General features: G+C 38.6%; 1 protein-coding gene across 2 annotated transcripts in view; it reads right to left on the bottom strand.

Annotated features, from left to right (window-relative positions):
* Window positions 1-4,218: 4,218 nt before the first annotated feature.
* Window positions 4,219-14,346, bottom strand: part of MICU3 (mitochondrial calcium uptake family member 3) — a 119,423-nt gene continuing 109,295 nt past the window's right edge. For both annotated transcript variants that reach the window (XM_019526257.1, XM_019526258.1), the window contains exon 14: window positions 4,219-6,563. In XM_019526257.1, coding sequence (XP_019381802.1) covers window positions 6,453-6,563 — 111 coding nt within the window. In that variant the 3' untranslated portion in view covers window positions 4,219-6,452. The remainder of the gene's footprint in view (window positions 6,564-14,346) is intronic.

Here is a 14,346-nt window from a genome sequence, read left to right as displayed (position 1 = left end):
CTTGAGAGAGTCCAGAGAAGAGCCACACACATGATCAGAGGTCAGGAAAACAGACCTTATGACAGGCTGAGAGCCATGGGGCTCTTTAGCCTGGAAAAGTGCAGGCTCAGGGGTGATCTGATGGCCACCTATAAGTTTATCAGGGTGACCACCAGTTTCTGGGGGAATGTTTGTTCACCAGAGCGCCCAAAGGGATGACAAGGTCGAATGGTTATAAACTACTGCAAGACTGTTTCAGGCTGGACATAAGGAAGAATTTCTTTACTGTCCGAGTCCCCAAGGTCTGGAACAGCCTGCCATCGGAGGTGGTTCAAGCACCTACATTGAACACCTTCAAGAGTAAATTGGATGCTTATCTTGCTACATTTCCTATGATTCCAGCTGACTTCCGCCCCTCAGGCAGGGGGCGGGACTCGATTATCTCCGAGGTCCCTTCCAGCCCTAATGTCTATGAAATCTATGAAATACACACACACACACAAACACACAGATTAATGTGATATGCCTGACTCAGCTGGGTTGATCAGCATGTATAGGGTGACACCCTCATATGCCAGGAATCAGTTCATTAAGGTAACAGTAAAATCAAGTCAGACACAAGCCCACAGGTGAACAGAATACCTCTGAATCCAGCTGGGTGTCCAGCTGACACCCTCATGGGCCAGCATTCAGTTCATTAGGGCATGTCTGAGCCAAACTGTGTCAATCAGCCTGTACAAGCTGATCCCCTTATGTGTTTCAAACTTAGCCAATCCCAATCTTTTTCCCTAACTGTCCTAGTAGTGGTAGCCTCTTGATAAACGGACCTCATAGTATTTCTGGGCTTCACAGGGATCTTTGGCTTAGGTAAAAGTAGCGTTGCTGCACAGCAAGTAAGGAAGCAAAGTAGAGAAGGAAAAATACACCCAGTTACCACCAATTTGACTATAAAAGTTATTTATTGCTAAGTATATGAAATTTATAATGTACTAGTAGTAATAGACATGCAAGGAAAAACAAAACAATTACAATATTACCCTGGTTTAATTGAGTATTTGGGGAGACCTAGCTCAAGCTTAACTAATACAATTTAGGTTTAGAAAGCTATGCCTAGAAAGAAAAAGAAAAAGAGAGAGAGAAAGAGAGAGAAAGACAGAGAGAGAGAGTGAGAGCTGGGATCTCACCGTTCCAAGCTACTCGGGTGATTTGTTGACAAGCAAAGTTTCTAACATGATCGTGGAAGAGAGACGATCTGTTCTCTCAGCTTCTTGAGAACAACAGCGGATGGTGTCAGAGAGATTTCTCTATCTTGAAGCACACTGTTTGCTCCTTTATAGCTTTCTTATACCCTTATTCCAGCCTCTTCAAAGCATTCTTTTAATTATGTAAATCAAGAGGGTCCCAAGCCATAATTGACAGGGAAAATCCTGTTATATAAACAGTTTCAATTTAAATGAATTCCCTTTTTCAGTGACAAGGGATTATCTGGTTTGGAACATCTCAAGAAACTGATTAACAACCAGGAAAAACATCAAGTTTTAAGGAATAACCAGACACCTAGGAGCCAGCTTGAAATTATTATGAATACAGAAGATATACTGGAAGGGATACCCCATTGTTTCTTCTCAGATGGCCTATTAAACTTTTCTTCTGCTTAGTTCTGGGTAGATGAGGTGTGTGTGTGGGGGGAGGGGGGCGGGAATAGAAACAGTCCTGTGCAAGTCCAGCAAGCTGGGTGCCAGGGCTCCCTCAGGAACACAGAGCTGACAGGTAACAGCCTGTCTAGCTTATCATCATGGAGGGTAAGATGTTAGAGAAGATGTGTACACCATTGTTGCAAAATGTGTTTTATTTTTTTTAAGGGTTTTGTTTTGTATCTAATGTTAAAATAGACGGGTGTTAAGAAAGCTGTTTTATCATGGAATATTACGTGCAAGGACTCCAAAATGAAAAAAAAATATTTGTCTAAACTCCAAGCTGCTGGGCAAATGTGGCTGACATGCAGTACTGTAATTCTGGGCGTAGTATAAGAATTCTGCCCTAGGGTAGGTAAAGGCACAAGAGATGTCACCTAAGGAAATAGATTCAGAGCCTAAGAAAATGGTATAGCAGACCCTGTAACCATCATAAGTAGGTATGTATACTCTAGTGCATTCTAAAAATCATTTTGGTAAAACCAAAATAATAGAATTAAGATTACAGGCTAACATTAATGTACAATTCATGTTGCTTTGCACCATAAAGCAGGGACAGGGAGGTCTTAGCACATAGGATAAGACAGTAGATCTTTCTTGTTGCAGATTTTTTTCTTTTTAGAGCAACTTCCCTTATTTTGTTTATATGTGATCTCATACCAGTTGTTCAACTAGATAGGGAAAGAACAAACAACGTTTAAGTGACCAGTAACTTGCAACAAGTCCCCGTTAAGTAATACTGCTTTCTTAAAACATATAAACCCCTGTTGTGCTATATGGCACAGGAGATGAAGCAGTTGGTATTAAATTACTGTAAAAATGCACAGTGGGAAATTATCTGCATATAGTTTCACATCAGGGGAACTGCAGAGAGAACCATACAGTACAGAAAAACTCACAGATTCTCAACAGTTAGTAGTCACCAGCATGAGACTGGAGGCCAGACAGTCAGGACTACAGGCAGTCCTCGGACTTATGACATAATTGGTTCCTGAAAAATGCGTCCTAAGTCTAAACGTTGTAACTCAGAACCATTTTTCCCATAGGAAACAATGTTATAAATGAGGATTGGTTGCTGAAGCAAGGCCTGATACCCTATTTTCACCAAAAATAACTCAGAATTTTGTACTCAATCAATTATAGATGAATAATATAGCTACATTAATATATTTATATTGTAAATAGCAATCATATTGATTTGCAAGGACTTCTTTGAGGTGACTTTACTGGACTTTTTGAAGGGTTCTTGGCTGGAATCTTCTCAGGAGTCTTGGCTGCAGGTTATTCTGGAGTCTCGTCTGCTTCCTTAAAGAAAGTGTCCAAAGAAGTTTGGACAGATGTTCTCCAGGGAGATGGGCGACACAGCAAACTTGTTTGCTGACGTGGCATCACGTCAGATCGAGCATTGTAAAGTCGAAACTGATGTCATAAAGTTGAAACAGGGTGTCAATTTATAAATGTTGTAAGTGCGAAATGTTGTAACTTGAAACGCTGTAAATCAAGGACTGCCTGTATGCGGCTTCTCAAAGCTACAGATGTAATAATTTGAGATCCTATCATAAACCAGTAGCATAGCTCGGGTGGCATGACTGGGGCAGCTGCCTTGGATGCCAGCTTGAGGGGGAAAAGACCTGCTGCCGCCACAACAGCACAATCACGCCAGCAGCACCTGGAAGTCACAGCTACCCCAGGAGCCTGCTTCTGTCACAAGTTACTGCTGCTGAGATAAAGGTGGCAGTTCCTGAGCATACAAGGATAGTTGCACCTTTTTTTTAACATCTGTGGGCACATCTACATGAGACGCTATGTCAGCATAACAATGCAATGTGGAGACATAGTTCATCGTATGGCAACGTAGCATCAGCAGGCACAAACCGTGGTGTCAATGCTACATCACCGTAGTGGCAAGCTATCTCACTATAGTGCGTCGCTATGGTGACGTAGCTGGTAAAAATAACCGTTACTGCGCTGTCATTCAGTACTGCGCTGTCAACTGTTGCTGTGCTGTCATTCAGTACTTCCTAAAGCAAGTACTAAATGATGGCGCAGTAACAACTGCACCGGGGGTGGGGAGGGAGAGGCACGTGTAGACGTGCCCTGTAAGTAAGTAACCAAAGATTACTTTGGCAGTACAAGAATTTACTTCATAAAAATTCCTAAGCTGAGCCTTCCACTGACACCTCTGCATAACACAACTGCAGCATAGACATTTTCTGTGCTGCCAGCAAACTATGTATTAGCTATCTTCAATGAGCTTCTAGCCAACACACCAACTGCTCCATATCCAGGGGGTTGGTTGCGCCTATGACAGATGGCAGGTTCCAGCGTTCTGGTTTGTCATCTCTCTTTGCAGGAGACACATGTCTGTGGCAGGAGACAACACACACAGCTCTTAAAAATTGTTAAAGACAGCATGAGATTCTATTTTTTTTTGGTAAAGAGATGGAAATTGTGATTTATGACACTCTTGTATGTATTAAGTGCTAAGAAAGCATTATCTTGTTATAACAAAATAATCGTATTAATTTGCACTGCAACAAAGGAAAACAGTTCATATGCATTTATTTGCGATAAAGAAGTATGAATGTGATAAGCATTATTCATATAGTACATTATTATATAAATAGCTATTGTTAAACAAAAGCAGATGTTACATATGCATTATATTTTTTCCTGTGTTTGTATTTAGGAAATACAGACACTGGAAATTGAAAAAATGGGAAATTGGAAAAATGACGTCAGGACATCACACACATTGACTGATTCTGTAGTTGGCTGTCTATAGGGACAACAGTTCATTCATACCGCATACTGTCAACTGCAGGATCTGACACTATCAGCATTAGTCCACACCTCTGAATATTTTTTTTTGTCAGTAGTGGGATGAGAATGCACTAGAGACTTCATAAACATTTCCCATGGAAATACTGACTAGAATAAAATATTTCTGAAGATTTCTAACCAGCATTTTCTTATAATGTTTGCCAAAATACTGGTAAATGAGAAGAAAATATTCTAATTAGCACTGTTTGTTTTTTTCACTGAAATTCTCAAGATGGGATTTCTCAAACACCATGCTTTTTATTCAATTGATTTTAGATGGAGAAAAACTGTACAGTAAATTAAGCAGTTCTGGACTTAACAGTTGAACAACATAGAAGCTCTACATATCCCTTTCTAGTCCCTCATTTAATGATGCAATGTGGTATTTCAGTGCATTCTACATGACAAAAGAAAAATAACCCCTGCTTTTAATTATTTCTGTGACCGCACTGAAACATAAAAAATACTGTTTTGTTTCTACTAATTTGTCTGGGTTTGAAGCGCACCACTTAGCCAAACATTATCCCCTGTGACTGATAACAACGTTAATGGACTAATATTAGGAAATCCCTACAGAGAATATATTTTAACCTGTATCTAGCAAAGCTCCCTTCGCTACTGTTCTGCTTTCATGCAGAGATTGTTCCTACTGATTAGTTTTACATTCAAACATTCTCAAGAGTGATGTTATATTGTGCATGTCAGAACGTTAGTTTTGAGGTTAACTGTAAAAACAGTGAAGATATTTTAAAATATTATTGCTATATTCTGATGCAAAAATAATTTAGAGGGGATAAAAATAACAAATAGATTTGTGCTTCATTGGTCACTACTCATTTATGGCCTTGTTCAACTAAAAATCATCTTACACAACATTGACATCTACAGATAGAAGGTTATAGAGGCTTGCAGCTTCCAAAGCCTTATATAACCCTAATTCTTTTTTTATTTATTTCTAAAATTGAATTTCATTACTATCCTAAAGTATTGAAGTATTTACATTTGTTATTGTAACATTTTGCAATTGGCTGTTGCTTTGTGCTACTGCATGCATTCCTTGTTCTGTGTTTTAAAAATAATATCCGGATGAAATTTATATTTTTTCAGGTGCTGCATGCTAGCAAGCCAAATAGCAACATTTTCTACTCAATACCATGCCTACTTTACATAAAAGTGCACTGTTAATAAGAAATATATAAATTCATAGTCTGAAGTAAAGATATCCTTCAACCTGTAGGGACAACGGAAATAAAATGTACCCTGTTCATTATATAGCACTGTATTACCTAACAAGATAATGTTACTATTTTGACATTCTTTTCATTATAGTGTACATAACACATCACAAAATCAGTAGACTATTACATGAAATCAGTAAGACTGAGAGTGTTTGGCCATTATAGACCCACATAGTACCTCTCATGTAAAACTATAATTCACATTATACCATGTCACAGCTGCTATTGATAATTTTATTATTTTTAAATGACAGTTTTGTTGGCTCATAAAGACTTACTTCTACACTCAGCATGTAATTGTTGTGCTACACAAAACATATTTTCATCTTTGATTTAAACATAAGCTTCATTCAATACTCATTATCTGAAAGCAAATTCATATTGTAGCACAAAGAATTTCTCTCCCACCATATTTTGTTTCATTTTAAATAAACTACATATCTTAAAATAAATATAAACATAAATATATTTAAAAATACATTATTAAAATGCACTTTTATAGGCAGATGACAGTGTAGGTCATCCCTTAAATAAAATACACTGTGGAAAAGTGGCTGGAAATACACTTATAGTTAGGTTAGCAAATCAAGTGAAAAAGCCTATATTGGCTGATGCAGGTACAAGATACAAGATCTACCTATGTGAAGGTGCTTTTCATTCAAGGTATATAGAGAAAGAATAGCTTTAGTTAGATGTTGGAGTTTTTCTTTCTGCTTTTTTATCTCAGCATATCTCGACTCCGAAATTGCTTCCGTAGCTCTCTGAGGTGTTTGCTTGTAACAGTCATCACACAAGCATAGTAATCCTTCAAACCATATTTTGGGGGTCCCTGTTAAGAGTGAACAAGCACACAATTAGAAATAGACACTGTGCACTAAATTCCTTACCACTAGATTCAATTTTACAGGCATTCATACAAACCAGGTGGTATGCTTCTCATTACTATATAACACTGAAGAATCGACTTTTCCCACAACATAGAGAAGAGCTATGAATTTAGCTGGATGGAAATAGGGAGTTTCCAGAACTATGTCACTTCTCTTTCCTTGATCCCCACCCAACTATATTTATTCAGCCATAGCTTAGTTTACATTAATAGTTACAGAAAAAAGAATATCCTCTGTGTTCAGGAATCCCTTCTTTTAAAGATATATATCACTATTATTTCTTCATTTTTACAATTATACCATAAATACATATTTTAACACAGTATAATAAAAATACCAATAATTATTGGTATTTATGGGATCATATTTGGTGTCAACCAATACCATGAATGTAGACAACTGACATACAGTCTTCTTTATACTGTGTTACCTCAATCCTAAACAGTTACTACTACAGTTCTGTAATGCTGGCTAGTACCCATGAATGGGAAGGAAGGATAACCCAGTGCTTGGTCAGCAGCCCATCCTGGAGCTAAAGAGGGTAGGGTTCAATTTCTTACTCTGTGCAACAGTGAGCTAGGGCTCCTGTTACTTTAAGAGAGTGAAACTGCAGCAGAAGGAGCCCAGGCAGCTGAGCAGGGGTCAGCTGCAAGAGGAAAGGCAAGCCTTTCATCATGCCCATAATGAAAACTCTTGTGGGTGGCTGGGGAAGGGCAGGGATTGGGGAGCATATAAGCCCAGGGCCTGAGACAGGGCAGCCATTCTAGCTTTGCAAACTGAAGGGGAAAGAGCCCTAGGAAAGGAAGGCTACAGAAGAATTCCTGGCTGATATCTGGGCTATCCTGGGGAAAAAGCAAGGAGGATTCTGCTGGCTTGCAAGGGGATACGACTCAGGGCAGAGTGGAGTTTGTGGTACAGCTAAGGAACTAATGTTTTGGTGCAGACTCAGCATGGAATTGTGTTTTGACCAGAGAACTTTTTCCCTTGTTATAGTTTAAACTGGTGGTTTGGGTGGGGAGTATCAGGAGTGTAGGAAGTCCAGCAGTGCCCAGAACAGGGTGGGACAGGGCCAGAGAGTGCCTGAGAAAGCATGGATATCAGGGCCAAGAGTCAAAGTAGATGAGATAAAGGCAGGAGCCTTGAAGCCAGGTCCAGTGCAGTGGGCCTGGGCTGGAAAGTCTAGAGAAAGTTAAGGAGTAAAGGTCAGGGAGACTGATGCCCAGCAAGAGAGAGTGACTGAATGGCACCATCTGTGAGGCATGGGTGTGGCTACACGGGAGGTCAGAGGCCACAAAATTAGCCCTTAAGGTGATTAGTGCCCTGGGGACACAAATGGGCCAAGAGGGCCTACTTAATGGTTAAGGGGCAGGATCGGGACCACTGGGGTCTGAAAGGGACCTGCTGGTCAGAGACAGACGAGGGCTAAATCTGGAAACTGAGGGCAGCTTTCCTATTCACCCTTCAACTCATTATAATCAAGGTCTGGCAGGAAAGGGAAAAGGAAGGGGACCCAGGGAGCTGGATCAGAGCAGAAGTCACAAGGCTATCAGGGGGTGTCACAGGTGCCCCTGGGACCTGGCACTGTAGACTTCTTGTGTAATACTGACAAAGCATGGAATCTATTCCTTTGTTCCTTATTTCACTAGCATAAATAATCAGGGCTAAAATTGTTTTAATTTAGAACAGATATCCAGTGTCTTGAGACAAATGACTGGAATGTCAAAGGGACACACTACCTTACTTTGGTTAAAACAACTACAGAAATTTAAAAAAATATTGTGGCATCTCAGATATAACAATCTTGGAGTTTATGCAGGTTTCACTATGCCATTTATAAAACTGAAGCATTAGATAGTAAAGCCTGAATTCCACTTGGTTTTATTTATTTTCTATTGTATACATATAAAAGCTTGGAATATTACACAAATATATTAAAATGTTTTCTCCCTCTGTTTTTTTTAAAGGACAATTAAAATGAAAAGGACACAACCACAGTAACATAACATAGCCTGTAAATGAAATAGCAGAAACAACACTTGGGTGAATGGATTATCACCTTGCAAGAGATTTATGGTTACTGTTTAAAAGTGAAAAGAATTCATGTATTTCCAAGGAAGTCTGTTGTACTATTTAAAGAAAGTAGACAAATAGATTGCAAACATTCAATGAAAAACACATTAACTGATTTCCTTATTAATGTTTTAATTTTTTTTAAATTTAACAAATAGGTCCATCATTTATTGTTGGATAAAAATAAGTATTTTTAATAATTCACTAAGCTACACTATCCACAAACTTCTAAAGTATCCATTGATGCTATATCTATCTAGTCAGTATATTAAATTAAGAGAAAGCACATTTTCCCTTCACAAACACTTTCCAATATTTCCACCCTTTTCTAAATTAGTGTTTCATTTTAGTTCTTGCTTTTTCAGACTGTTTACTTTAAACAGACTCATATTATATAATGACATGCTCCTAGGTCAAATGCCTGATTAAAAAATGGGTCTTACAATGTGTCCTTGAGTGGCAATCCAATGAGAAATGCCAGGATGAAAAACTACCTTGTCTTATCAGGTAGCCTGCAAATCTAGCACATGTAGATGAAGACAATTTCTTGATGGTGTCTGAAGGTTCCTGATACGGACTTCCCCAGACTGCTTCAATGAAGCCCCCTGCAACTTAGGGGATGTTTTCATAAGAAAAAAGTCAGCATAACTGTAGCATCTAATGTGGAGGCATGTATTACCTTTATATTAACTACCATACATAACTATACTAGTGAAGATGTAGTTATACATGCTTCAGTTGGGGCCAGCAACCTCAGTACATACCCAGAGTACTTGTTTGGGTTGCTAGCTCATTCTACAACTACTTTACCATTCACTTTTATTTTAACTCCTGCTAGATTGATTGAAGTGACTTGTGCTACGCCTAAGCATCTCACACTTACAAGTCTTCTTGATCTAGAGACATCCTAGGAGAGAGTTTGACAGGTGGCACACCTTTCAAAGTACTATTCCTAACCATTCACTAACATACAAATTACAACATGGAACACATTCAGCACTGATATACACACATTCTCTGCAATCTTAGGAGTTCATTAGGGCAGTGGTTCTTAACCATTTTTGTACCAGGACCCATTTGTAAACATCAACGGCCAGTCCCAACTCACTGCCCCTTATTCCTGACCAACTGCCCAGAACTCTGCCAGCCTGCAAGTAAAAAGCCATGACCTTTAATGGAGAATCCATTTTTAAAGTTTGTCTGTGACCCTTTCATATAGTCTTGAGACCCACTTTTGGGTTGTGACCCACGGGTTGAGAAATGCTGCATTAGGGATTGTACAGAATATATAATCTGCTAGGGATTCCTCATTTTTATCAATGGGTTATAACTGTCAAGAAACTTCTATACCATTTCACCCCAATAACAGAGCTATGACAGCACTGTTAAGCTAGCCATAAACTCTTGAAACAGCTTCACTGGTAGATAAATGAACTGACAGATGGAGAAGTAGAGACTGGTTTCTCAGTTTCCGTGCATTTTCATTCTCTGAAACAAAATCAATCTGCAGAAAGTATTAGATAATGACCCCATTTCTTCTGTTACTGGTTTCAGGGACAAAAGTATAATATGAAGCAGGAAGTAGAGCTAAGAGAACTACAATTAGATATCATTCTGAATCTCTCGTTTCTATTTTTTTCAGTATTAAATTACTCCAAATATTAGTACCACTTATTCTGCTCCAAAAATTCTGGATCCAAGCTTCAGCTTTTGTAAGTCAGCATAGCTCCACTTCCTTCAGTAGAATTATGTTCATTTTTACCTGAGGACTTGGCATATAGTAAGCTTGTTAACATCCCTACTGTGGCAGGTTCTGGAACGAAAGGGCCTAAAGCATGTCTTGCTCACACATGCCTCTGATGCACTCAACAACTGGAAGTTTGCCTGTAGGGCTGCTCTAAGCTGCCCTGTCCTAGGCATGCTGGAGACAGAGGGCTAAAGAACAGAGCCTGGAGCAGCCTCACTAATGAACTTCCTGGTTTGGAACATGCCTGAAGGCACAGATGGCTAGGGTATGCTCAGGCCCCACAGTGCCTGGACCTGCTGGCACAGGAGCATAGACAGACCCTTTGTTAAAACTTCTATAGTGAAACCTAAGGCTTTCTAATAAGAACAAGATATGCTCGTCCCCTCTGTCGCCTGGCTCAGTCCATAGCCAGTAATCAAAAGATAAATATATCTATAACCTCCTTTGATGCTTATTTCATTTCATTTCAATTTCATTTAAAATTAGATGTTCTTCAGCTATGCAATCTGCAAATATAATTTTTTCACCCAAAATTCTGACAGAAAAGCAATTAAAAGAACTAAACAATAAACTAAACACACAACTGTGTCATGACTACTTTATTTAATTCCAACCCCCCAATATGTGCTGTCTACCTTTTTCCCCAGTATCTGAGTTACGACAACATTAAAACAGGACCTGAAATGCCATTTTCTAAGGAGTGGTAAATCGAATTCACCTTTACTTTGCCTGTCTTAGCGAAGACTGAGCAACTGTGGCAGATATCTAACATTAACTATTATGAGTCAAGCATAGTTGTAAAATGTTAACTCTTTTATTGTAAGAAACACTGAGTATTGGGAAAACAGAAATGGTTAAGTATTGAGAATATTAATTACAATATGTAAATCTCTGCAATCTTGACTATGAAATATGTATAGTAAATAACAAATAAAGTAAGAAAATATAACCAGAAATTAGTTTATAGAGTTAATGTTTATAAGCTGAGCTTTCTCAAAATGAATTGTCCTGGTTTCCTCCTTCCCCAGCCAAATTTCTATGACCCAGCCTTTTAATTCTCATCATTATTTCTTGCCTACCCTGATTTGAAGTTCACTCCGTAGAAAATATTTCAGGAAATTCATGGATTGTTCATCTTAATTTCCTGATTTACAATTTTAATACACAAGTTCTGCTCTATTGATGAAATCAACAGAACTCCTTGCTGAAATTATCAGGAGTATTGGTTATAGCTGTGTTGGTCTATTTTTCTATTTAGTTGGTCTAATAAAGATATCTCATTTACCCGAAGAACCTTGTCTTGCTGAAATGATAGCCTTATTATGCACTGGAAGCACATTACACACTACAAGTACTACATGATGAACTATAAAGAGGACTAAATTGGTATCAGACTTGGCTTCTATTATACTTTTTCTGAAATTATAAACTCATGGGACCTGGTTAGGGATTTGCACACTAACCCTTTCATAAAATATTCAAAGCAAAATTCTTAAGCCTGTGTGTCAGATATCTACTAAAGCATTCTTTCTGTGCTCCCCACAGAAAAGAACTGCTGATGCCAATTCAAGTTCTATGCCTTGCAGGACGGCAATGTAGAGAAACAAGCTGCAAAGGAATGCTGTCAACTCTTTGGACCACACAGATTTTGAATGCTGTTCCCCAAGGACAGATTTGTATTATTTATTTTAAGGGTAGAACTCTTCAGGCTCTGAAAAAAGTGTCATTAGTGCAATTTAGAGATATGTAATGTGCGGCAGAACCTGCCTCTCTTTTTGGGTACAAAGTGTGGTATAATCAGTGATAAGCATGCCAAATATTTTAATCTCTTTCATCTTAGATCCAAGTTTACTACACAAATCATATCAAAGCACAGATCATGATCTTTAAGTTTATATTTGGAACACAGTAAAATTAAGAGTTATCATATTGCAGCTAACAGTGGGATATATTTGTGGCAGATATTTATGTTACACATACATTATGCATGTCTTTGTACATAAGGCTGAAGTTTAATTTAACTGATTGAAATAAGTTCAGTTTCACAGTTCACTTTATTCTGTTTTCAATTATTTAGTTCAGTTTTGTAGGTGAAATCACTTTCACTCTGTAATATGGGCAGAGACAACAGTGCAGATTCTGTTCTCCCCAAAAGTATCAAGCTCAGAATTACATTTTTCATTAATAATAAAAAGATGCCATTTCACAGTTCACTACTCTTCATAACAATACATATTTAGTCATTTTACATTTATATACTGCCTTTTCTGTAAAAATAATTTTGAATGCTTAACAGCTATATACAAGACGATACATTTATCACAACTGCTATCTAGCTGCCCCTTGAGTGGAGGGTAGTAGCTAACTGGTATGCAACTGGGGAAGAGGGAATTTTGATTTATGTATTTTACTCTGTACCCTGTAGTGTAGCCCTGGCACTGGAAGCAGCTTGGCTATGGCTTCTTGGAATTCTGTATAGGCTAAGCAGAGTAAATTAATCTTAGTGCAGCTCTATGCTAACACAGCTCTCCTGTTGCTGGGAACAGGCAATGGATATGTGTTCATTTGTAGAACTACAAAAACCAAGTGCTACAGTACTGTAGCCTCAGCATTTTATAGTGTCCCAAAAATAAAGCACTGTGGGGGCATGTGCACGTGCACAACCCCCAGCTGGCATGCTACAAAGACACCTCAAAGACCTGCCTTCCAACTGGGGGGCCCTGCTCTTTTGCCTCTCACCCCACCCATGGGAATCTATGAGTAAGGCAACCACAGGAGAGAGGTTGCCTCTAGTTGATACATAACTGTGGCATCAGCCAGAAGTAAGCCTCTCTGCTGCCACTGCTGCAGTGAATATAACTGCTTTTGTCACTGCCCTGGTAGTGGCAGTGGTACTGGCAGTAGCAGCTGTTCCCATGGTGAGGACACCAGCTGTTGCCAGTGCTCCTGTGGGGCTTGCTGTGGCTGAACTGGCTGTCAGGGAGCTAACTGCTCTCCCAGCTTGCCTTTTGCAGGTGGGGGATGGAGAGTGGAGGACGGTGGGATGCTGGGGGTCTCAGAGGCCCTTTGCAGCACTACTTGTAACTGTCTATGTTACATATGGTGCAAGAAAATGTAGTGCTACATGAAGTTTACTCCTTGAAAACCAGATCTGTCATTTTTGTGGTGCTAAAAAGAGCACATAGAGGTAGATACTCACTTTTTGTAATATTACAAGGGTGTTTGTAGCTCTACAAAAGGAATGTATATCCACAGCCTTAGCTAGCTTAGGCATTACTACACTTCTCCAGCATATGATATATAGACATAGCTTTAGTCAATATTCCCCATTTTTTAATTATGCACCAGTCAGTTATTACTCTTCACTCCCAGGTCAGCAGGATGCTGGTGTTAGTAAAGGATCTCTCTCAGAAGTAGCTGTTAGGCACTTTGTGTTCATTTTAGGTAAAAGGTGTTACATAAACATAAAGTAGTCGTATGTATTGTTAGTGAGGTTAGTAAGCAGAAACTGAAGATGGCTGAATTATTACTTTTAAAAGTAGTTGCCTGGAAACAGCGATATTAAGCAGACAGTTTTAAATCTTAGTTAAAAGCCTAAAGTGAAACAGTCTACTTACATTGAACTGCTGTGTACTCTATTTATCTCAGGAAGAAAAATGATTGTACTGATGTTGCCTGAATTTAAACCTGTATTTTCATGGAATATGGTTACTTAAAGTTAATGTTCAGAACACAAAGACTCCATCTAACCAAGCTCATGGTAATACATTTAAGATTAATATGCTTTGATTCTTTTTGAGTGACAATTTTTTAAATTACAAAATAATTCTCTTTACTTCATACAAATAACAAATTAGTTTACTAAAACTGAAAGAATTTTAAGAGTTACTTGGTTGTTGTTTCATAGT

Source organism: Gavialis gangeticus, unplaced genomic scaffold (genome assembly GCF_001723915.1).
Source record: "Gavialis gangeticus isolate Ggan-Ray unplaced genomic scaffold, GavGan_comp1, whole genome shotgun sequence".
Lineage (NCBI taxonomy): Eukaryota > Metazoa > Chordata > Crocodylia > Gavialidae > Gavialis > Gavialis gangeticus.
This window is presented reverse-complemented; position numbering and strand designations above follow the sequence as displayed.